The sequence below is a fragment of the Emys orbicularis genome, chromosome 2 (assembly GCF_028017835.1).
Source record: "Emys orbicularis isolate rEmyOrb1 chromosome 2, rEmyOrb1.hap1, whole genome shotgun sequence".
NCBI classification, from domain to species: domain Eukaryota; kingdom Metazoa; phylum Chordata; order Testudines; family Emydidae; genus Emys; species Emys orbicularis.
Window position 1 is genome coordinate 282,899,365 of NC_088684.1, and position 25,725 is coordinate 282,925,089.

General features: G+C 44.2%; 1 protein-coding gene across 4 annotated transcripts in view; it reads right to left on the reverse strand.

The window, feature by feature from the left end:
• GALNT11 (polypeptide N-acetylgalactosaminyltransferase 11) overlaps positions 1-25,417 on the reverse strand; it is a 67,387-nt gene extending 41,970 nt beyond the window's left edge. For 3 of the 4 annotated variants that reach the window (XM_065397854.1, XM_065397856.1, XM_065397858.1), the window contains exons 1-4: positions 25,123-25,417; positions 20,817-20,940; positions 17,059-17,225; positions 3,900-4,025 (exon numbers count right to left, since the gene is read on the reverse strand). In XM_065397854.1, coding sequence (XP_065253926.1) covers positions 3,900-4,025; positions 17,059-17,225; positions 20,817-20,940; positions 25,123-25,417 — 712 coding nt within the window. Of the gene's footprint in view, positions 1-3,899; positions 4,026-17,058; positions 17,226-20,816; positions 20,941-24,440; positions 24,523-25,122 lie in introns of those variants that run through there. The other variant, XM_065397855.1, reaches the window with a different exon arrangement.
• Between the last annotated feature and the right edge of the window lie 308 nt (positions 25,418-25,725).

Here is a 25,725-nt window from a genome sequence, read left to right on the forward strand (position 1 = left end):
TCCTACCACTATAAACCTCCACACCAATCCTCAAAAAGCCAAACAAAGGAAGCATCCCCTTGTCTGAGAGCTAGACATGAGTAGTCAGAGGGGTGGAAGACTCTGAAGAGCAGGTATCACAAGACAATTAAGTACCAAAAAAGACTATCAAAAAAGCTCCACAAGGAGTGTTGTGCAGTCTTACTCATGCAACAGAGAATCCGTGGAGGCCGAAAGTGTAATGCAGGGGAAGGTAATTAGAAGACACTCATGCTCTGATAAGCATATAAGGAACTTCTCAAGAAGAAAACACCATTCATTCAGCTAGTTCACAGACAAACTAAGTTTCACATCATCAATCTTAGCTATTCACATTTAAAGTAATTTCTTGCTCAAATGTGCAGTTATTCATAATATTTCCTTTGGCAAAGTTTCATATTTTGGTAAGCATTTTAGCCAGATTCAGTGCTCTGTTGCCATATACACACACAAACTTTATATATATGAAACAAACACACACACAGACTACTTAAACTCCGAGTCTGAGTCTGACCACACACCAGTTTTACACTGGTGTATCGCAGATCCATGGAGTTTAAGGCCACAAGGGACCATTATAATGATCGAGCCCCATCTCCTGCATAATACAGCCACAGAATTTCAGGCCTGTCAAGAGAAATTTGGGATCCCGGTGCATCATATTTGCTGGGGCCCCACCCCCTCCTATTTGATTTTATTTGCACTGTTGCACATTTTGGGGATCCCCTTGAGCTCAGGGTCCCAGCACAATTATCCACTCTTTGTCCTCTCTCATCAGCCCTGCACCCAGTAATCCGTGATGTAAGAGCAAAGTCAGGGCCAAAATTATTAGGGCCAGATTCTGCTAGTCTTACTCACATTAAGTAACACCCTACTCCTTGTAAAAGCCATCAGTTTGTGTGGGACTATTCACCACAATTAGAGATGTTAAAATCTGGACCATTGGGAATAAAGGAGCAATCTCCAGGCTTAGTCGGTGTAAAAATTATTCTGAAATTTTATTTTAGAAGAGAAAAGTGATGTGATATTGGGATAATTGAGGAGAGATGGGAGAGGACTCGATACATATCATGGTAAAGAGAGTGGTATATGAACTAGATACAGAGAGCAACAGAGGGTCCTGTGGCACCTTTAAGACTAACAGAAGTATTGGGAGCATAAGCTTTTGTGGGTAAGAACCTCACTTCTTCAGATGCAAGTAATGGAAATTTCCAGAGGCAGGTATACGTCAGTATGGAGATAACGAGGTTAGTTCAATCAGGGAGGGTGAGGTGCTCTGCTAGCAGTTGAGGTGTGAACACCAAGGGAGGAGAAACTTCAGGTAACAAGTAATGTTCAAGTCAATAACCTATGAACTTCAATACTGGTTTTCTTTCTGGATCATGCTATTACAATGCTAACAAGTAACAGACTAATTTATAAATTATCTTGTAGCACACATTCTCTCACATGCCAAAGAATTTATCCATGATGTACATTAATATAAAATATACCCTGGGTACATAAAGCACAGATATATTCTATCCCAATTAACTGCTGTAATGACAACTGAAATACCACAGGTGAGAAGTAGCTCAACGATGCATGTGAATTAGTAGTTTACTTGGGAGTTTTTCTAAAGTGCCTTAATGAGAAAGCAAAATACCTCACAGTTCAATAGCTGTCACTTGAGACAAAGTATTCTGCATGTATGTTATCCAATATATAATGAGCTGGGCTCTCGACTTGGAGAGGGAAAATCCTACACTGTTTTACCGAAGTTCGTGAACCACTGTTGCTCTTCCCAAATAGAGCAAATTAATCTAAATTAATTGAGACACATTTACTGCAAAAGTAAATTGCCTCATTGTTTTAATTTTGATAAGATTTAAAAGGGACACCTTGGGTCAATTTGGGCCCCAAAGTTAGATTATATAAAAAGGTTGAGGGTTTTTTTTGTTTTGTTTTTAAACACATGCAGAGGCAAAATTCTGCCTTCACTTACACAGTGTAAATCCGCTGAAATCAACTGATTTATTCTGGATTTACACGCAAGTGAGGGCAGGTTCTGGCCAACACTGCTAAGTACCAACTGATCTTTGTGCCTCTTGTTTCTTGTAGGGGGAGCTAACACACATGAAGGGTGCTTAAAAGGTATTCAGATGGTGGACTTCCTTCCCATGACTCAAGCTGAAAGCTTCAACTTATTTTCTTCATTAGCAAAAAAATTATTTATTTTCCCATAAATGAAATCCCTGCTATTTTTAAGAAAGCTAATCATATAGAACTTGTCCAATCTGTCGACACCACTTCTTATGACCAGCTGCTTAAGCAGTCAGCACTAAGCTGGGGGGAGAGGGGAGGAGAGGGATAGGGTCCAGAGTGACCTAGACAAATTGCAGGATTGGGCCAAAAGAAATCTGATGAGGTTCAACAAGGACAAGTGCAGAGTCCTGCATTTAGGAAGGAAGAATCCCATGCACCGCTACCGGCTGGTGACCAACTGGCTAAGCAGCAGTTCTGCAGAAAAGGACCTGGGGATTACAGGGACGAAAAGCTGGATATGAATCAGCAGTGTGCCCTTGTTGCCAAGAAGGCCAACGGCATATTGGGCTGTATTAGAAGGAGCATTGCCAGCAGATGGAGGGAAGCGATTATTCCCCTCTATTCGGCACCGGTGAGGCCACATCTGGAGTATTGCGTCCAATTTTGGTCCCCGCACTACAGAAGGGATGTGAACAAACTGGAGAGAGTCCAGCGGAGGGCAACAGAAACGACTGGGGGCTAGGGCACATGACTTACAAGGAGAGGCTGAGGGAACTGGGGTTATTTAGTCTACAGAAGAGAAGAGTAAGGGGAGATTTGATAGCAGCCTTCAACTACCTGAAGGGGAGTTCCAAAGAAGATGGAGCTCGGCTGTTCTCAGTGGTGACAGAACAAGCAGCAATGGTCTCAAGTTGCAGTGGGGGAGGTCTAGGTTGGATATCAGGAAACATTATTTCAGTAGGAGGGTGGTGAAGCACTGGAATGGGTTACCTAGGGAGGTGGTGGAATCTCCATCCTTCAAAGTTTTTAAGTCCTGGCTTGACAAAGCCCTGACTGGGATGATTTAGTTGGGATTGGTCCTGCTTTGAGCAGAGGGCTGGACTAGATGACCTCCTGAGGTCTCGTCCAACCTTAATAGTCTATGATTCTATGATTCAGGTAAAGCCAGAGTCCTGATCTACTTTTGTTTTATAGGAAAACTGTTCCCTAATCCTGCCCAGGTCTCCAAACTCAGCAAAGTGAAAGAATGATCACACCCGGTGGCCACTTACTCTTCTCAGAGCTTCCCTTTCATTCATTATGTACCGAGTATGACTCTTTTGAAAGCACTTCATTTCTAGCAAGCTGCCATATCTTATGTGGGGACAGCTTTATTTGAACAGTTAAACCTGTAAATGCACTTTAACCTAGGAAGTTTTTAATCCATCAACTGCCACTGAATGAAGTTGGAGTAACTAAATACAAAATAAACACCGATAAATTTTGTAGGAAAGAGTACCAAGATGGCTCAGTGATTTTTATCTGAACTGACATGAGCTCAAACACATGTAAAAAACACCAAACAGTGAAAAATAAGTGATGCTAAGGACTGACTTATAGGAAATCTGACTGATTCTCTGCCCCTTGCCCCTTATCCATCAAGAGATTGCTGTATAGGCAGTAAGTTCAGTCGCCTAAAGGAAAGCAAGTGCATCACATCACTCAACATCATCCCCTTTACCTAAACAAAAAGCACTACTGATGATCACCATATGGAATATGTCAGATACTCCTTGGCTGGACGGATTGTGGCTACAACACAGGTGCTGCCTAGATGTATGGAGAAAGGATTAAAGGAAAGAAAAGACAGGGTATACCTGTAGCATGAGATGCTCCAATCATTCTTCCTCGAATCAGCCCCTCTCGCTTTTCATTTCTTACCAGCTTTGTGTTTCTTGGAAGATTTTTTTTGATATATTCTTCTAGGTCTTTTTTCAAATCAACTGCAAACAAGAGAACAAATACAGAAAGCAAATTTAGTCATAGCTTCACTGCAGTTGCATGTAGAATAAAAACAGCAAAACTGTGTAGCATGCAGAGTGATCAAAAAGCTCTTTTAGAAGTTCTACACTTTATGTTAGTTGACAACCTTCAACATGAATTCTGTTCAATTTCAGTGAAGTCATGCCAGGTAGTACACCCAGTTCTAAGTCCCCTTGCCACTTTTTGTAGCTTTGCAATCATGTTATCCTATTAAGTGTTTCTCTTTCCCCTGCTGCTGTGTGAGACATCTATGGAGACAAAATGGCAACTGGCTATACAGGGAAAAAGATGGAACTGGCCAAGTGCTGTGTGCTGACAGCACAGCCTAACATGCTGACCAATATTGCCTCAATGTTTCCTTGTTCCTGTATAGATCTGTCTGTATCCACCTGCTGTCTCTTGTTTTATACTTAGATTGTAAGCTCTTTGGAGCAGAGACCATCTTGTTTTGCTCTGTGTTTGTACAGTACCAAGCACAATGGGGTCCTTGTCTATGACTGGGGTTTCTAGGTGCTAATAATTAATTAATTTAATTAATTAATTAATTAATTAATGAACACAAAAAGGAATATCTCTCTCTCTAATCTCTTTCCAACTTAGCTATCTTGGGTGTTTATTCGTAGCAATAGCAGATATAACACTTTCGGGCAGTTGTGTGAGTTAAGTTAGCGGTGTCCTACAAGGATCACTACACTAAAATAAACCTTGATGCCTTTGAGATGGAAAACATCTATCATCAACTCAGCCGGTATGGATAATGAAAGTACTGGTCCATCTTTTTCTCTGCTTTTGCAAAATAGTGTCCAACAGATATGCAAAGTAATTTATGACTCCGATTGCAAATGGTCACCTTTCCAGAACCTAAGGAGGATCAAAACACCCCGGACAAAGCACATGCTTTTGAAGGAGAGCAGAGATCATTATTACAGCCTGTAATTACTACTGTAACACAAGTATATAATGATGGTAAGAGACATTGTACTTCCTCAATCTTTTCAATGCCAACATTTCCCACATAAAGGAAAGGCAGGCAGCAGGCTACTGTCATTGGGGAGAGGGACTGATGAAAGCCATAATACTGGAGAAGAGTAACTGAGCACGCAGAGACATGGAAAAGAATAAATGAAGTCACAGTGAAACAGCCAGCCAGCCGGGATATTATAAGGACCAGGGTTATGGAAGATTTTACATAAGTGGAAGAAACATTGGAGTAGGAGTAGTATAGCAGAGAGAAATAGCATCGGCCTGCTAGACATCAGTTATAAAAGAACAGCAAAGTCGTCATCAACAGGATGAATACAACAGTGGAACGGATGAGGAGGGAAAAACGGAGCATTCTTACAACGAACAAAGAGATGGTCAAGAAGCAGAGCCGCCCAGAGGGGGAGGGCAAGTGGGGCCCCGGGCCCCGCAGGGGCCCCCATGAGAGTTTTTCGGGGCCCCTGGAGTGGGGTCCTTCACTCACTCCGGGGGCCCCGGAAAACTCTCATGGGGCACGGGCCCCCGGAGCTTCTTCCGCTCCGGGTCTTCGGCGGCAGTTCGGCGGCGGGGGGTCCTTCCGCTCCGGGACCCGCTGCCGAAGTGCCCTGAAGACCCGTGGCGGGGGGTCCTTCCGCCCCAGGACCCGCCGCCGAAGTGCCGGGTCTTCGGCGGCAATGGCCCCCTGCCGCCGAAGACCCCAGGCCACCTGAATCCTCTGGGCGGCCCTGTCAAGAAGTAAAAAGGAATTCCTGATACCGTCTTTATATATTATTAAAACAGAACAGTGGCCATACTGGGTCAGACTATGGTCCATCTTGCCCAGCATCCTGTCTCAAACAGTGGCCTATACCAGAGCTTCAGGGGGAGCGTGCAGAATAGGGTGATTACAGAGTGATCCACCCATCTTCACTCCTGGCTTCTTAGGGGATGTCTACACTGCAATGTAAGTCCATGCTTGAGCTCGGAATCAAGCCTAACCCCCTCCCCTTCCATCTACACTGCAATTGCACTAAACCAGGGCTCAGACCCAGTGTGAGTCAAGCTGGGAGCCAGGGTCTGAGCCCTATTGCTTTGCAGTGTAGATGCAGCCCTGCTTGATTCGGGTCCTGGGAATCATCTAGAAGTATCCCACAATTCCATGGGACAACTTCTTTAGTGCTTTTTATCCCAACAACCTGCAATTCTATTGAAAAAAGAACTTACACACACACACACACACACACACACACACACACACACGGCGGCAGTTCAGGTCCACATTCACCCCTTCTCGTCTGATCACCAATCTGCAAGCACACAACCAGAGAGCCTCCTGGGTTTGCAACGGAGAGCGAACCAATCAAGCCTTTGCAAAGCGAGCTGCTTCCTTGTCACGGAAGCACTGCCAGATTTTGACAAACCTCTGGTGCGAAGCCCATAAAACTGTGGACTTCAGAATAAGCACCGGGAATGACCAGACATAACAGCAGATAGTTAAAAAGCTGGCGGTTCTGCAGATTTTCCAGACAGGTGATCAGAGCAGAGAGTGCATTAAGAGGCTGAAGAGTGAGTACTGGAAGACCGGGGACAAGAACTGCACATCGGGCAACTTGCCCATTTTATGAGGACTTTGACTGGGTCCTGGGCAGTGCGCCCAGCATGGAGCCAACCTTGGTTCATGGTGACCTGTTAAGCCAGGATGATGCCCTGCTGGCCCCTGAATCCAGCATGAAGGCTGACAGGAGCCAGCAGCAGGCTCCCAGTGAACTGCATGAAGTGACTTTAAATGAAACCAGTCCCAGAGCAGGCTATGGATGAGGCTCAACTGCAAATTCTCAGTCCCTACTTGGAAGAACTCCTTGATCCTTTCCCGTGGAACAGCCCACTACAGAGCCTGCAGAGAACTTGGTAGAGACAGAAGCTGCCCCAGAGCCTGGGAAGTGTATGACTCAAAGTGTACTATTACAGTAATGGAGGGATTTCTGCTGTAAGAAGCAATGCAAAAATGGTAAGACCCAGCTACCAGCGTTTAGCCACAGCAGCCAGGCCTCCCCGTCCCACTCTTCCTCCTCCCGACCCACCACATGGAGCTCAAAATGGTGACTTGGAATTTCAAACACTCATAAACAGATGTAAAGGTTATTTTAAATGTTGTCTCAGAGGTTTGCTAGGGTCATTTGTGTTTTCCTGTCAATAAGAAGATATTTGCCACTCTGTAATCACTCCTCCTGGGTCTATGCTGTCGCCTGTGAACTGTGTGTGTGAGAGTGAGAGAGAGAAAAAAACAGTATACTATTTCCAAATCTAGTCCATTTCAGTTCAAGTGTAGTGTCAGTTATTGCTCAGAACTGTGCCAGGTGGAGTCAACAGGCAGATTTCAGCGTGTTTGCGTGCAGCCATAACAGGGTAAGCCATATGTGAGCTAACACAGCATCATGTTAATTCCCTCACGGCTTCTGACCCAATCCTGGCTGCTGATAGCTGCAAACTTTTCCTGAAGCAAGAACTCCAGGTAGTCAGTCACACCGCTGGGAAGAGCATATTTTCCAAGCCCCTCAATATAGCTGACTAGCTCACTCCACTCACGGATGTGCTGTTCAGTAACTATTAGTTGGAATACTGCTGCATACACTGCAGGTTTTCCTCCAGCACCTTGGAATAACATCTCCCTTTGCCAATAGAGCACCACAAAAACTGTTATGTCTTCCAAAATATGAAAGGTCTGAAGTGACAGAAAAAACATTTGCAGAGAGGGCACTAAACACCCCTTCATATGGCAATTAGTTATGAATTTTTTATGAAACAGAATAAAGGTTATAATTTTAACCTTACCATTGTCTCTGCACTTCTGTAACTGCAATTAACCAGGCTGTGTCCAGAGACAGTATGAGGACTGATGCATCCCCTTCACAATATGTGTTGGTTCAGTTTAGGAATGTTACATTTTATGCCCTTGAGATTCCACAATAATTAACTCTGTGCTCCTCCACTGAGCTACTTTAGACAATAACCCTCTGTGTCTTGTCCTATTTCAGGCCCCTCAACCTGCCTACCATTCTTCAGGAACTCCATCCCTGGCCCAATGTACCTTCCCAGAACGTTCCAAAAGGAAGCATTTCCGTGATTAAATTATGGTTGATGCTCTTGAGAGGACAGACCAGCAGGTCCAGTACCAGAAGAGGAGGGACGAAAAATGGGAACAGCAGCATGCTGACAGGCAGGAGGAAAGTGGGGCTCAACGCCCAGGTGAAGGACAGGTTTTCAGCAGGGGAGCTGGCGCTTGCAAACATGAATGGTGGCTAAGGGAGGAGGACAGAACTCAACACAGAGAACTGTTTCAGCAACTCATTTCCATAATGGCGGCAAGAGCTCCAGCACCTGCAGCCCCTCTCACATCATGCTATGATGCCCAAACATACCCTCAGCCCAGCAGTAGCTTGGACTACTCCATGTTGGGGTGGCCCATGCATTCAGGACTCATGAGAGTGGCTGGGCAGGGCAACTAAACCCAATGCAGCCTTCCTTCTTCCAGACCCCCTCCCCTGCTGCTGAGGGGAAATGTAAAGAAGGGAAAAGAGAACTGGGGGCAGGGGACACATAGGGGTATCGTGTCAGGTCTTAACAATTTCCTGCCTTTTGGGGGGGGGGGGGGTGATATGGCAGCTGGCCTGCCCAAGAAACTGAGTGGTTTACAGTTTTAAGACGTGTTTATAAATAAAGCATGTTATGTTTTCAAGAAAGTTTATTGCTATCATACAAGCATGCTTTGAGATGATACAGCTAAAAACATGTTCAGGAGCAATTAAGCATTAGTAAACAAACAGCATTCCTCTATTTAGCTAGGTGGAGCAATTCACATTTCAATAAATTTAATCTGTACAGCTTTTGTGCCCCCCCGCCAAACAAATTCATTATTCATCATGTCATTCAGACTTACATTGCATGGCAATCAAGCCCATGCCCCTCCCAAGCACTGCCCCCCCCCAACCAATTAATGAGCCAGTTTTCCCCCACCAGCACATTTGTACAGGTACTATTTGCCCTCCTCCTTTGGGCCATGTCAGTTCATAACGTGAGAACACAAAGCATCCCTGACTTGCTGCCTGGGTGCAGCCAGCTCCTGCAGTGGTAGCTGCACTTTCTGGCTGAGGGTACCAATCTAGGGTACCCTCCCTGTCATAGGTCCATTCAGGGGGCAATGGCTCACCTCTGGCTTCACATGGTTGTGACGAGCACAGCAAGCCACAGTGATGTGAACAGCACTGATGACACTGGCATCCAAATGGGTCTGTAGACATCTCCAACGGGATTTTCATCTCATAAAAGTACATTCACCAGCCATTCTACACATGCTGTGAGTGTAATTAAACCCTCTTTTGCCAGGGCCTCTGCAATCTGGGTATGTTTTCATAAGCCAAGGCAAAAAGAGGTACGCGGGATCCTCCTGAATAACAGTGGGGACAGTATCACTGTTTATGTCAATATCATTTGGTGGGAACAGTTTCCCTGCCTATCCATGAATGTATACTCCCGAGTGGTAAAAAACCCTGGCAGCATGGACTTTTCCTGTGCAGACCACACTGACCTCCATAAATCTGCCTCTGCAGTCCACTAGTGCCTGCATAACAATGGGGTAGTAGCCTTTGCAGTTTACGTACTCAGGTACTCCTTGAGGAGGGCAAGCTACCCATGAGTCCCATCAACAGCCTGGGGCAATTAGGAAACCCCATTCTCTTAAAGCCAGCAATTAGCTCTGGAATAGCTTTAATGCCCGCCACTTCGGAGTAAACCACACGCCTCATTGCCTCAGAAACCTCAGCCTCCACTTTACTCTCTGTCAACTTTCCAACCCCAAGATGGCTGGCAACGGATCTGGAGCAGTCTGGGGTAGCCAGCTTCCAGACGGTTATAGCAACGCGCTTCGGAACTGGCAAGGGCGATGTATCTCTCTTAACACTAGAGGTGGGGGCAAGCTGCGCACAAAACACCAGAAATGTGGCTTTCTTCACATGAAAGGTCTGGACCCACTGCTGGTCATCCCAGGTCTGCAAGATGACGTGATCCCACCAGACGGTGCTTGTGAGCCTGCACCAGAAACGGCGGTCGACACAGGGGGCATTAGCAGCTTTGCCAATTATACTGAGCACCATCTGCCAGGGAGAGTCTGCGATGCCAGGGTACTCCTCCTCCTATTGCTGCTCCATCAGGAAACCCATCAGGTACCTTTGGTGGGACAGAAACCATCACCGAAGGGTCCGCCGGCACCTTATGGTTGCTCTGCCAGTTTCCTGACACAAGAGTGAAAGCGTAAGCAAGAGAAGTTCTATGAAAAGGCGCCTCCTCCATGTTGTTGGCTCTGGTAGTTGGGAGAGCACAGACCAAAATGACTGGTTGGCAGGCTGCGTTGGCGGCTGTTCAAACTTCCTGAAATGTGCAGGGCAGGCAGTAAAGTTTTCCCACAGAGCACCACAGCCCTAGGGCTAGACTGAGGGTGAGGGGGTGCTAGGGACTCTGGGATATGGTTATTTTGACTGGAGTCTGCACACTGCCGTGTGGTTGCCAGAGCCCCAGAGGTCTACGGTAAGAAAAGCCTTAAAATAGGGTTTAATTACAATGTAGATGCTCAAGCCCAGGGTTCCCCCCTAACATGGGTCAACAGACTCAAGTCCCACTAACCCTGAGCTTACATGGCAGTGTAGACATACCCTTAGAGAGACAAGGTGGGCGAGGCAATATCTTTTATTGGACCAATTTCTTTTTGGAGAGAGAGAGACAAGCGTACACAGAGCTCTCTCTGTCTGGAAAACATACTCATTGTCACAGCTAAATAGAAGGTGGAACAGATTATTAAACATAAATAGTTAACACATTTCAAAGGATCATTCAAGATGAAGTGGCCAGTTAACAATTCTCCCATCATAGGGGAGAAAGGAACCGGGGCGGGGGGGGGCAGCTGGCGGGGAAGAGGAGTTGTTAGTGGGTTATAGATGGCTGTAATAAGCCATATATCCAGTATCTCTATTCAGTCCATGCTTTTTAGTGTCTAGCAAAGTTATGAATTTAAGTTCCCAGAATCATCTTTCGAAGGTGTTGTGCAGATTTCCTCTAAGAATGATGACTGAGAGGTCAGATAGAGAGAGTGATCACTTTGTGAAATGTTCATCTACAGGTGATAGGCTGTTTGTGTCTTATTTTCCTGTGTGAGGTACAACACATTTGTCATAGACATGTGTAGGACCCATGGATCTTGAAAGGTGTGTTGATCATCATAGCAACAGAGATGTTTCTACAGGTTTTGCATCTAATATTCTGGCAGGATCTGGTGCTGCTTTGAGATGGTGTCCCCCGGTCTGTGGGGAGCAAGCTCATCATTAGAAGCAAGGAGAGGGTTGGTGGCTTCTGGCGGTTAGAGGTTTAGGGTCGCCCCAAACATGGGGTTGCATCCCTGACCATCCTGTCTAATAGATGGATGCAGGGGCATTGGAAACATTTTTATGGTGGGGGTGCTGAAAGTGGAAACCATGTCCCTGCACCTCTCGTTCCAGCACCCCTGGATGTACGTGGAGGGCAAAACTGTACATTCACATGAACAAAGCATTTCTTTATAAGGGAGACAGTGAAAAAACAAAAGGAATTCCAGCTATTATCTTTATATATTACACTGCTCTACAGCCAAAATGCTTCTGAAATAAATGTAGTCAAACTTTACTAATTCTGGGTCACTGAGAACGAAAATGATGCTTAAAATTGTTGATTGGCTCTAGTTTTCAAGATATGCTATTGGGTCAGTATATACGACCCTTGACTTGGGAATGGCGGAGGATAAGTGAGTTATAAAGGGAAGGGATCTCAATTTAAACCAGAAATTACTAAAATACATATTTGACTGGATCTATGAATAAATCTATGACTGGGTTTGGACAGTACTTGCTTTTTAGGCAAAACAATGAATGATGCAATCTGAAGCTGGTATTGCGTCATACACTATATGAATTGCATCATGTTATTCCTAGAAGTCATGGATGATGCAATCATAACGAAGCTTACATCACTCTGCTGAACAAATTGCCCTATATCAGCTCTAGAAATCATACCGTGTCGTGCTCTCTTATTTGTCAGTGTTTGATTTTGCAAAGGGACACATTTCTGTTTAGCCAAAGTGAGCAGAGATGCCTCGTACTTGTGTGAACAGTGCAGATAACCTCTGTTATGTTTGTGGTGAAGTGACTTTTGCATCACAAAAGCGCAGTATAACCACTATGGTTAAGAAAGCCTATCACCTTTATTTTGGCTGCAAAATTGGAGATCAGGACAAGAGGTGGGCCCCACACATATGCTGCAACACTTGTGCACAAATCTTCGCCAGTGGTTGAACAGGAAAAGGAAATCTATGCCTTTTGCAGTGCCAATGATTTGGAGAGAGCCAACAGATCATACCAGCAATTGTTACTTCTGCATGGTGCCTCCAGTTGGGAAAGGTGTGTCAAAGAAGAAAAAGTGGACTGTGCATTATCCAAACATTCCATCAGCTATTCCATCAGCCCAGTACCCCACAGAGAAGGACTGCCGGTTCCTGATGCACCAGAATCATTCTCACTTGAGTCAGACGAGGAAGAGGAAGAGGATGAAACTTCTGGTCCTGAACCATCAATGTCACAGGACCCACATTTTCTCCCATCCTCCTCCTCTGAACCACACCTCATAACACAAGGTGAACTGAATGACCTTGTCAGGGATTTGGAACTACCCAAGAGTAAGGCAGAGCTGTTGGGCTCCAGACTACAGCAGTGGAATTTCCTGGCAGGTGATGTTAGGGTTTCCATGTTCCGTGACCGTCAAAAGGATCTTGTCCCATTCTTCTTCATGGAAGGTGATCTTGTAGCCTGCAACAACATCGATGGTGTGATGGCAGCCCTCAACATCGTTCACGATCCAGATGAGTGGAGACTGTTCATTGATTCATCGAAGACGAGTCTTAAAGCTGTTTTACTGCATAATGGCAATGTTTTGCCATCAATTCCAGTTGGTCATGCAGTCCATATGAAGGAAACCTACGACAACATGAAACAACTTTTGAGGTGCATAAACTATGACCAACATCAGTGGCAGCTTTGTGGCGATTTGAAGGTTGTTGCTCTCTTGCTTGGTCTGCAGACTGGATACACAAAGTACTGCTGTTTTCTCTGCGAATGGGATAGTCGTGCAAGAGATTCCCACGACATCAAGAAAGATTGGCCACTCCGACAGTCATTGGAGCCTGGGAGGAAAAGTGTTCAGCATCCACCACTTGTTGAATCAAGGAAGATTTTGTTACCACCCTTACACATCAAGCTGGGTCTGATGAAGAACTTTGTCAAGGCCATTGACAAAACACAAGCAGCTTTCAAGTACCTCCGTGGAAAATTTCCAAGGTTAAGTGAAGCTAAGATAAAGGAAGGTGTCTTTGTTGGTCCTCAGATTCGTGAACTTCTTCGAGATGATGCATTTGACCATGCACTGCGTGGCTAGGAAAAGACGGCATGGAAAGCCTTCCAGTTAGTGGCAATAAATTTTCTCGGAAACAACAAGGCAAACAACTACAGGTTGTTGGTGGAAAACCTCCTCAAGGCATACAAAAGCCTTGGTTGCAACATGTCACTAAAGATACATTTTTTGTACTCTCATCTAGATTTTTTTCCACCGAACTGCGGCGCAGTGAGTGACGAGCCCGGCGAGCAATTTCACCAGGACATTGCAACAATGGAGAAACGCTATCAGGGCAAATGGAGCCCATCAATGCTTGCAGACTATTGCTGAACAGTTACAAGAGATGCTCCATTTAATGAATACAAGAGACAAGCCAAGAAGCGCCGAGTAGACACTGAATAGGACTAAACTATGTACAGAATAGTTTTTTGCCTTTTGTTTCATAATAAATTTGATTTATATAACCCTTCTGCTGATTTTTAAAGTGTTACATAAACAGGACAGGTGAAATATTATCATGTAAAGCAACCATAAACACATGAAAAGACCTAGGTTTACAATTTATGATTAAAACTCTACTATCTACACAATATACATAGACATAAAATGTAAAAACTTAAATATCTTAGAAACAGTAGCCAATCAGTTGTTTTAATTGTCATATTTGAATTCAGCACATCAAAATACGTAATAAATAGCACATTTTATCTCTGAAGCAGATGACTTCTCAAAAATTGTAGACCAGTGTTATGAGACTTCAATGAAATCTTATGGATAGTGGATGGGAAGGAAAAGCTGTGAAATACCATGACATCATCGCAGACAGTGAATATATTGAAAGAGCAATATCTTGTGACTAAGGCCTTCTTAAAACTTCTAGAAGAGATACCAGCTAAGTAAATCAAAGGTCCTTATGCTGTCTGCCTCAAGGATGCTATCTGTCCCTGATCTTAAATATGGTACAATATGCTAAGGAAGGAATAAGAGCAATGGTTTTGAAAGGAAATCTTATAGCGAGTTAGGGATACTCAACATGTGTCATCCCAATAATACTATATAAATGGAGTGAGACAGGGCTGCACAAAAAACAGAAGAACTTATGAACAGGAACAAAAACTATTGCCTAAACTATTCTTCATTTGATCTAGTATCCCAAGACAGAGATGGCTATAAGGTTACAGGAAATGGAGAACTCACATGATCAAATTAAAGCAGCAAAGGTTAAACATCAAATTTAACAGAGTGAGGACAAAGGCTTCACATGAGGCTCTGTGGGTGGGGAGAATAGCAAAGAATGCTCCCACCTTTCCCAATCCCCAGAAGTCTTGGTCCTGCCAAGGAGAAAACAGAGAATAGAAAATACACACACACACACACCCCTAGACCCCCCACTGCACCCAGATTGTCCCACACAGAATCTTCTCACCCCACACCTGGATCACCCGACACTGAGCCCCTCCACACTTGGATCCTGCCTGGTTGAGCCTGCCTGCCCCACACCTGGTGTGCCTGGCACTGTTTTTGGGACAGGCCCAGGCCTTGTGCTGTGTCAGGGTCAGGTGCAACCTCACTGCTGAGTCCATGTCCTGGGGGCGGGGCGCTGCAGGGTCATCTCCCACCTTCGTGCAGCCAGCGGCCTGTGCTCCCCTCTGCCATGCTGGAGCCTCTGCATTTATTTATTGACAAATGAAACTTGCAGAATTTTAAAATATTGTTCGCAGAATTTTTTATTTTGTAGGTGCAGAATGCCCTCATGAGTATACTATTATTTGTATTACAATAGCGTCTACAGGCCCCAAACCCTACCAAGGCCTCATTACACTAGGAGGGTAGATAAATACAGTCAGAGACAATCCTTGTCCTGAAGAGCTAAACAGATAAGACAAAAGGTAGGAGAATGAAGGTACTATCATCTCCATTTTACACACAGTTAATGAAGGCACAGAGGAATTTGGCGATTTACCCAAGACCACACAAGAAATCTGTACAGAGCCAGGGACTGAAGTTCTGGTCCAGGGTCTTAATGAGAAAACCACCCCTGCTCTCTTTTGCTTGTGAAATTTATTCCGTTAGAAGAAGGTATCAATGTCATAGTTAGTTTGTTGCACTATCAATGAGAGAGTGCACCAATTATTTTGTTTGAAGAAATCTCACCCCATTCTCCAGCCACTTGAGGCTGGTTTAAAATTAGAAATATTAGCATGACCACACCAAGACTTTGACACTAACTAGGCTTTCAAAATAACAACATACCAAAATAGTAGCAGGGTCAGCGGGTTTGGTTAGCAAGGAAGGTTGTTTATGTTTAGTCAGTGCCATATTTGAAGACTCAAATTTGAGGTAAGTTTACTGCTGAACTTAAAGGTTCTGAAACTTGAAAGCAGTAAGTTGTGCCAGAAACTCTGTGGTGTGGGATGGACATTCCTTCCAAACCTCAAGAGGACAACCACGAAATAGGCATTTAAACATTAGGCATGCTTATTGGCAAAGGATAAAGTATTTAATCCTAGTTCTCTCTCCAACTTTAACATTTGCTCTGACCCAATAGAAACAAATTAGCTTTGTAAGAACAAGGGAATTCCATTCTAAACCATACAGATGTAATCAGCCTCACAAAGACAAGCCTGAAATCAGATGGTGATAAACAGGAGGAGTTAATTATGTATATTAAAAAAGGATCAGATGAAAGAGATACATAAGGCTGCAGATGTTTATATAGCAAGAAAATAGGAAGCACACACAATGCTGCTGTAATTGCTGTTTACACCGACATATTTCTCAGCTGCTGCTTAGCTTTTCAAATGCCAGAATGCTTCCAAGTTAGTGGCTTATTTTGATTTGCAGAGCGTGCTAAGGAAAAAGGGCTGGCGCATGATCTTTAAACCACAGACAAATATTTGACAACTCAATCTGACAGATCTACCCCCTTTAGGGGCCCCACCACTGCACTGACCCCCTTCCAGCTTCCCAGAGCTGGACAGCTGCTCCATCAAAAGCTAGTGAAAACCACTCCTGGGACAACCACAAGATTGCCCAAGAGTAATGCATAGCATTCCCAGACCAAGAGCTGGACTCTGCTCCCAGGTACACCACCACCACTGAATTGATGAGCTGGCAGAAATCACACACTATATCTGTAGTGCTACAGCAACTTCTATGGCCACAGAAACAATAGTGTAGCACAGGATTGTGTGCAGGCAACACTATTTCAGTAGTAAATATAGGCTTGTGGAGAGTTCGGGCCTGAAGAATCTATTCTTAGAAGCATCTGCATAAGCCATTCTGAACACCAGGCTGGCCCCGCAAACTTTCCTATATATTGTCATATGTTATTCATAGCTCAACTGATCCCAGCTGCTTAAATCTTCACTATTATTGACATTAACACTTAACTCTAGTTGGCCCAAGTGAAGTTTAAAAATCTAACTATTTTGAATGGTCACGTCTACACAATACATGGTTTATTGATAAAAGCATAGGAAGAGACAGGAAAGCCAAACATCACCAGTACGTGCAAGCACAGATGTGCAACGCCAGCACAAATGCATTACTGAGATTGTCACTCACCCAATTCACTGTTGTCATCCACCAAGATAATTTCATGAAGAAGATATGCTGGAGTGCGATCCAGTACACTGTGTACTGTCCGAAGCAAAGCAGAAAATGCTTCGTTATAGAAACAGATGATAATGCTGGCAAATGGTAAATCAGAAGGGTAGGACTTTTCTCTGCACCTACAAACAAAAGACACACACATGTTCAATGTACATTTGTACAAAACTGCACCTCCTAACAAAGCTCCATAAACAGCAACACTAATATTGAATGAGAAATTGTTCTCTCACATTTCAGGGTTACATTCAGGGCATGTCTACACTATAAACTTAAGCCGACCTATGTTAGGACAACTTACAGCCACCGCTGTAATTACAGCAGTGTTCATGTCCACGCGGTCCTCCTCCTGTTGGTGGTGCACATCCTCACCAGGAGCACTTACACCGACTTAAGAGGTGCAGTGTGGAGGGGGGAGCTGAAAGCCAGGGCTCTCAGCTCCATGCGCAGCTCCCCATCAGCTTCTCGGCTCCCCAGCTGCCCCCGCCCCCCTTGATGTCTTGGCTCCGCACCGGCCTCCCGGTGCGGAGCTCCCCACACTGGGCACAGCCATGCTCCCAATGGGGAGCAGGGAGCCAAGAGCCTGGGGGTGGGTAGCCAGGCTCCTGACAGGGAGATCCGTGCCCAGAGTCTGGTTGGCTGCTGTGCTCCCAGTGGGGAGCCAAGAGCCCGGGCGGCAGCCCAGATCGGAGTGGGGAGCCAGGAGTCTGGGCAGCAGCCGGGCTAGGAGCAGGGAGCCAGGAGGGCAGCAGGGCTCCCCGTGGGGAGCGGGGAGCCCAGGCAGCAGCCTGAGCCGGAAGCCTGGGTGGCAGCGCTGCTTAGAGCGGAGACAGGCCGGCGAGTTGGGAGCCAGCAGCTGTGAAATTGACAAGAATGACAGCCAACAGATGTAAGTAACCTAGCGTCTACACAGACACTGCACTGCCTTAACTACACTGACATAAGCCCTATGCCTCTCATGGACGTGGAGTTATGATGTCAGTGCAGTAGGGTGCTTACATCGGCGGGAGCCATGCTGTAGTGTGTACACTGACGTAGTTAGGTGCATAACGTAAGCTGTCTTACGTCGACCTAACTCCGTAGTATAGACCAGGCCTAAGACATGTTCATTAACATAATACTTACATTAGGGCTCAACCAAGTATAGAGTAGCCTCATAACTACAGTTCACACAATTCAGACCCACATAAATAGGGTTTATTGCTGCATGTTACAAAATGTAATACCTGTATGCCCTTAAGGGCATACAATGCTACACGGTCGGATTCCTAGCAAATAGTAGTTAGAGCAGGCACTGAAAGTCTTCCAGCAAAAATAAGAGGACTTTTATCTGCCTATTTCAATTTCTCTCCCTGATATCTACAAATCTGATATGATAAAGGGTAAATTGTCAATACTGGCATTTGAGAGGGGATCAAGTGATAGCAAAAACTGCAGGACCTAAAATGCAACTCTGGTTGTGCCAAAAAGCCTGTTCACTTGAATTCAAGTGGATTCAGCTCTGGGAGGGATATGCGCTTTTGTGCAACAACTATGGCCCATTACATTTACACACAATTGAGCAACCACAACAAAAACGAAAGTTACACCATGATTTGGGGGGAGGGGAAGAGCGCGCGCACGCTTGGGGGCATTCAGATGGTTGCTTTACTCCATCTAAGTGTAATAGAGCATAGAAAATTTGTGCTTTCGAACAGAAAGTCACTAGATAGACAGCACTATTTTCCCCGACATCAAGAAAGGGCCCTATTTAAGACCGCTTTTCTCACCTTCCCAACCTCTATAAGCATGCAGCAATGTGGCTTAGTATATAAAGACAGTACTCTGCCATTCTTAGGCTCCATCAAGCCTTCAAACACTCATTAACTTGAATGTTTAAACTTTAAGGGTCTGATTTTCGAGGTGCGGAACACAACAATTTGTAGCACCTTCAGTGGGAGTTGGGGTGCTCTGTGTGTCTGGGGAAAAAAAAAAAAATCAAGCTACAAACATTGTTCTAGAATACTTAGACTCATAAGGTCTATAATTAGGGAGATGGAGGAGGCATGTAGGTCATCTAGCCCTGCCTGGAATCAGTGCAAGATAGCTTTCAGAAATACACTGTAGGAGAGCATTCTCCCCACCCCCAACCTATATTTCAGTTACTATTTGCTACCTCTTGGATCTAATAAAATAGCTTTCTGCGAATCCTAGTGCTCATGAAATTTATATCAGTAAGTTTACACCCAAATTAGGTTTTTAATTAAACACATTTAAGTCAAATTAAAAACCTTAACAACATTGTACTGGTGCATGAGACACAAAATGTGAAACTGAATATTAAAAAAAGTGAGATTAGCAGTCAGTTACACTCACCACACTGCTTACCTTTTTGCTATTCACTCCAACAGAATAAATGGAAAAACATAGATTAGATTGTAAAAATGCTTTCATTTTTAAAGACCCTAGTATGCAATTAATAATACAGGTACAGAATTTTGGGTTTTTTCCACATATCATCATCCCTTTAAAATTAACAGTTCAGAGTACACCTGCACAGAATACATGTATGCATTATGCAAACTTCTCTATGGCTCAACGTATCTCTGTCCTCACGTGAAATATCCCTGATAGTCCATTAATGGAGATCTCTTGAGCGCACTTTGATCACTACATGGACTCAATCTCACCATTAGTTGGTTATTTGTCCATTACATAGAATTAACACAGAGAGGTTCTGTGTTATATCAATTAGGGATCATCTAACCCAGGGGTAGGCAACCTATGGCACGCGTGCCAAAGGCAGCACGCGAGCGGATTTTCAGTGGCACTCACACTGCCCGGGTCCTGGCCACCGGTCCGGGGGGCTCTACATTTTAATTTAATTTTAAATGATGCTTCTTAAACATTTTAAAAACCTTATTTACTTTACATACAATGATAGTTTAGTTCTATATTATAGACTTATAGAAAGAGACCTTCTAAAAACATTAAAATGTATTACTGGCATGCAAAACCTTAAATTAGAATGAATAAATGAAGACTCGGCACACCACTTCTGAAAGGTTGCCGACCCCTGATCTATCCCATTCCACTACCATATATTTGAAGTTAGGTCTCTGGGGTGACCACCAGATGGCTTCTCATATTTAAATTGAGCAAGATACTTTCTAACCTATTAGCTTCTCCATCTAACATCTGACTGAGGAAATAATTTCTACTTTAACCCTCTGATCCATTCAGCTGAGTGTCATTAGCTTATAAAGATTCTACTGTATATGTATTTCTTTGAAGCCATGTTGTATTTTAAAATCCAAATTCAAAGAGACTTCTGTGTGGTAGAGTTGGTAGATATATGGTTTGTGTAGGCGATCTTAAAATTACATACACACACTCGGTCTTAAGGTAGCGTTAGTCTGACTTTCTCATGTGACCTGCTCAGTAGAGATTTTCCAATTATGTACAATTATTATCCCATTCCCGTTTGCCTCTTGAGATCCAATTCTGAACAGTATTCAGTAAAGCAAGCCCTCCCAATTAAAAGAATAACCTCAAGCCATCTGGCTGCAAGTATTAAAGGAATGGAAATCTGCCTTCAGTGGTAACTGATATGTTGAAAGCAAAATGTAACAGATGTGTAACGGCCAAATGTTTAATTCCGGTCTCATTATTTAGTATACTGGGCCCTTAAAAACAACATTATATTTATAGAGAAAATGGTATAAAGGACATACTTTGCATCCCTTGTATCTGGCACCTCTCTGTGGTATCCCAACCGGTTGCTGATAAGCATATTGAAGGCATGCTTCTGATAGCCCAAGTCTCTCACCTGCTGATCGTGTTCGTTAAAAATCATGCCTATAATAGAAACATATCAAAATCAGTTCATTGGGTCAAAAACATCCTCTGGCAATGATCAAGTATTGAAATGGAGTGTTTAACTCATGCATAGTTTTCACAATCTGCCTTTACAAATCATATTTTAACCTGTTTTCAAAGCACATTTCTGTATGAATACTTCAATTTCTACCCCAATAATAAGTTAAATCTATGAACAGCCACTATAGGTGTAATAAAAATAGACTGTATGTGAATGGAGCATAACATCCCCCAAAGAGTGATGGCCCCATTGTGCTTATTTCCTATTCCCCACACATTCCTTCCCCCTAAAAACCTCACTCTTAACGCAGTATAAAACACAGGTGTCAAACACCCAACCAATCAGCCAGATCTAGCCCACTTGATGCATAATCTGGTACCCATGGCAGATTAAGCTTCTACAAAGTGTACGTTTCTATTTAAATACATCACGTTTCTAGCCCTTGTGGTGTTAGAAAATCCAACCAATCATGGCCCTAGTGCAGTGCAGTTTCACAAGACTTCAGCGAGACAAACAATAGCTATCAAAGAAGCCTGATCTACCATCATTCATCTCACCTGAGATGTTGAGCCTCAAGCCTCAGAATGACAACTTCAATAGCAACAGAGTTTACTATTTCTTCGCTAAAAGCAACAGAGGGTCCTGTGGCACCTTTAAGACTAACAGAAGTATTGGGAGCATAAGCTTTCGTGGGTAAGAACCTCACTTCTTCAGATGCATCTTCTTGCATCTGAAGAAGTGAGGTTCTTACCCACGAAAGCTTATGCTCCCAATACTTCTGTTAGTCTTAAAGGTGCCACAGGACCCTCTGTTGCTTTTTACAGATTCAGACTAACACGGCTACCCCTCTGATATTTCTTCGCTGATTGTTTTAGCATCAATTCTCACTGAGTGCAGTGGCAGGGTAGAGGCAGCCATCCAGTTTCAAAAAGCATGCTAGTGTAAGCGGCAAAATCCTGCAATGTCACTCTTTCTGTCCCTGACTCTGTGCTTGGGGCCAAAAACAATATGAACTCTACTGTTCTAGGGTCCCAAACTTCACTGAGTTCTGTTGTTCTCATTGAGACATTTCACTCAACTCTTGGTACAAGCTTTGAAGTACTGGAACAAATGGCTTCATTTATTTTTTCCCTTATTCACAGAGGTGAAAGTAAGCCGGTACGGTCTGGTACGGCATACCGGCAAGAGCCAGTACGCCGTGCCGGACTGCACCGGCTTCCGCAGCGGGGATTTAAAGGGCCCGGTGCTCCGGCCACTGTGGGGAGCCCCGAGCCCTTTAAATCCCCCCCGCAGCTCCGCAGGAGCTCCGGGCCCTTTAAATCCCGGCCCCAGCCCAGCTGCCAGAGCTGCGGCGGGGATTTAAAGGGCCTGGAGCTCCGCGGCGGCCGGAGCCCCGGGCCCTTTAACTTGCCCCTGAGCCCCGGGGGCTCCCAGCCACCTCTGCAGCTGGGAGCCCCGAGGCGATTTAAAGGCCCTGGGGCTCCCAGCCACAGCCAGTGCCCCAGGGCCTTTAAATCTTGACAGGCCCCGCCTCTTCCGGGTGAGGCCACGCCCTCGCTCAGGACTCCGGCCGTACCGGTAAGTCCTGTAAGTTACTTTCAACCCTGCTTATTCAACAGGTCAAGGGTCTGACAAACCAATAAGCAAGGAAACCCTAAATTCATCTTCTGCAACACACCCAAGAGATTACCTTGCTTTGGAGAGCTATGCAAAATCCAGGTGACCTAGGGCAATGACAGCCTCAGCGTGTCCAGGGAGGTGGCAAGATCAGAAAGAAAAGGGGCAAAATAGAAGGAGAAATGCAAGCTGTAGAAGTGTTTTTGGAAGGGGAAAGACAGCAAGATCTCCCTATTTCCCTTCATAGCACAGATGTAACATGAAGGACTGTGACATGGTAACGGGATTTACACCAAGGGACATGTAACAGTGATTCTCCAGAGGGAGCATACCAATGTGACTGCCATACGCATTGTCTGCACTGGGGTTTTTAGCCTCAAGTGCAGCAATACTAATGTAGCAGCAGTGGCTCACACCCCTATAGAAGAGGTTTGAAACCATGGGAAGCTACATCAGTTGAAGTCACAGTTTACACCAAAGCAATCTGTCTCCATGGGGTTTGCAATGACTGGGGGTTTTATCCACCAGGTTAACTGCAATGTGACAAGCCACTAGTCACAGAGGTTAGACATGTGACTATTAATAGTGTCACTTTCCCTTCCTTGTCCAGCAGTAGCCACAAAAGCAGTGGCACAAACCCTTCCTTGGAGTTGCACATCTGACCTTAGCAATGTTTTTGTCTGTCCAGAGCAGTGGTGGGCAACCTGCGGCCCATGGGCCGCACACAGCCCATCAGGGTAATCCGCTGGCAGGCCGCGAGACAGTTTGTTTACATTGACCGTCCGCAGGCACAGCCGCCCGCAGCTTCCCACCACTGGTTCAGAGGCTCTACGCTCAATCATACTTGCATCCTCTGGATTACAGCAAGCACTACTGCCATTGAGCCTGCTCAATTCACCCACTTTAAGGGCCACATGCTTGAAAACTTCATGCCAAATTGCACTGGTCTTTGTTCTACAGGCTGCCCTCACACAAGTGTCTACACTGTTTTTCCCCCTCTCTAAACACAGTCAAACTCAAATATTATTGAAGCTGGTTTTGAAGAGCTGCTTGCAGGCTAACAACGTGTGTGCAAAGTGCCTGACAAATTCCAGTCCAAACAACAGCTCTCAGCCCTTGGAAAATAAGGTTTGCAATGGAAACATCAACAAACCCTTTACTATAGCAGTGTTATGTGTGTTTCATAAATTTATAAGAAAACATACAGATTACCCTACCAGATGGCATTTTGTTTTCAGCTGTAATATGCCAAACTGTTTTTTTAATTTTACAGCCTAGCATATTTATCACTTCTCCAGACTGGACAGACAGGAAACCCTTCCCTATAACATTAGGTCTAATTCTAACAGAGGCCCAGCTGTCTCCCAAATTTTCATATAGGACTTGTCCTGCAATAGAATACATTTGGCTTTCACCAGTCCAGCTAGTCTCTGGGTTTCAAGATCAAAGAGATTTTCTGTTGCAACTCTCCAATTCATTTCCTGGCAAGCAGTGAATACTTGGAAAGAGATGGTCACCTCTGGAATATGCAGTAATTAGCAGCTGTTGATATTACAGCAAACTGATAAGAATTTGCATGCCCTGTGGCATCACAAGTTGGCAGTTAAATTTTGGAAGGCGTTTCACCTTCTATCGATCACATAAGCCTATGAGCAAGTCTGCAGTTACATTTTGGAAAGCTTTTTCTTAAACTCCATAAAACTCTCCAACAGCTGACGCTGTACTGAAATTTCACTGAAGAAGAATGTAGGGAGCGTTAGCGAGCACTGCCAGTACTAAATTCAGGGCTAGACAAAAAATATATTCTGTATTATACTTCCAACGGAAATAGCTAAGACACCAGTAGAGTGACTTGCGCTACCTTCTTCCCGTTCAATGGCCAGTTTTCAGTTCAAAATGCCACTCTTCTAAGTAGTCCCAGTGAAGTCAACAGACCTATTGCCTGAATAAAGCAAGCAAGATTTGACCGTCAGATGAATAAACCCAGCATCTTACCTTTTCCAGTCTTGTTTGTAGATCATTTTATACTTCTATGATACAAGGATAGCAAACATAGGCCTCATACTATCGCCAAGCAAACTACTTTTTTTATACTGAAAAAGATGGATTGAGTTTCTCTGCAGGCTCTAACATTTCACACATATTTTATCCCAATCCCCCTCAAAGTAAATTACCAACATGAGACACACAAATGCTACCAGTGGCAAGGTGGTATATCAAAGTTTGTAGCCTGGATGTCAAAATTCAGAAGTTTTCTGCTTTAGCATTTTATGTGCCAAAGTTGAAAATATTTCAGAATAAAGGCTAGACTGCTACATTTTGGATGAAACAAATACATATTGTAAAAGAATAAACTTTACATCTACTTTGAAACCAAGAGAAACACCAGGATAAACATTTCAATAAATAAATATTCTCTTTGGGTATAAAAATTTTCCTTAGACACATTTAAAGTCTTATGGTCTCACTTCTACTGATTTAACTAAGATGTGTTTGTGTGTGCGTGTATGTCATTCGTAATGAAGATGACCAAGCCCACTTACCCATTTCAGGGGAGAGCTCCATGTCTCCCTTCACTGGGTCCTGTGCATGATTTCCAAATGAATTCCCTATACTGCTGTCTTTCCGTTGTGGTTCAGGTACGCGAACTGGACCCCGAGTGAAACGGGGATAGAATTTTTTAGGAAGTGGCTTTTGAGGTTCCAGCCCCTTGACGGGCACATTCTTGAAAGATTGGGTCTCTTCGCTGAAGTTGAAATAAACGAACAGCAGAAGTGTCCAGGTCACAGATGTGAAAAGGCACCCATAGCAGAAATAGCGAAGCGTGACACTTCCCATTGTAGACCTAGCATTGTTGATGGCCCATTCTCAATTCCCTGAAAGAGAATAAAAGAAACACATAATTGAGGCCTCCATCTGTTAAGACTCTTCTGCAGACTTGTACATGAGTAACCAAATTCTAAATGCCAACTTTTCACAAAATGCTATTTTAAACCTATGCTCTATATTTTAATTTTATGTTTAAGCATTATATCTTTTTCCTCTCCCACCCAAATATCAACATACTTAGGGCCTCAGACTGCTTAGTACTGTAAATCTTCAGATACAAGGCTAAAGACCCAGATAGTCTTGGGTGAAATATTAAC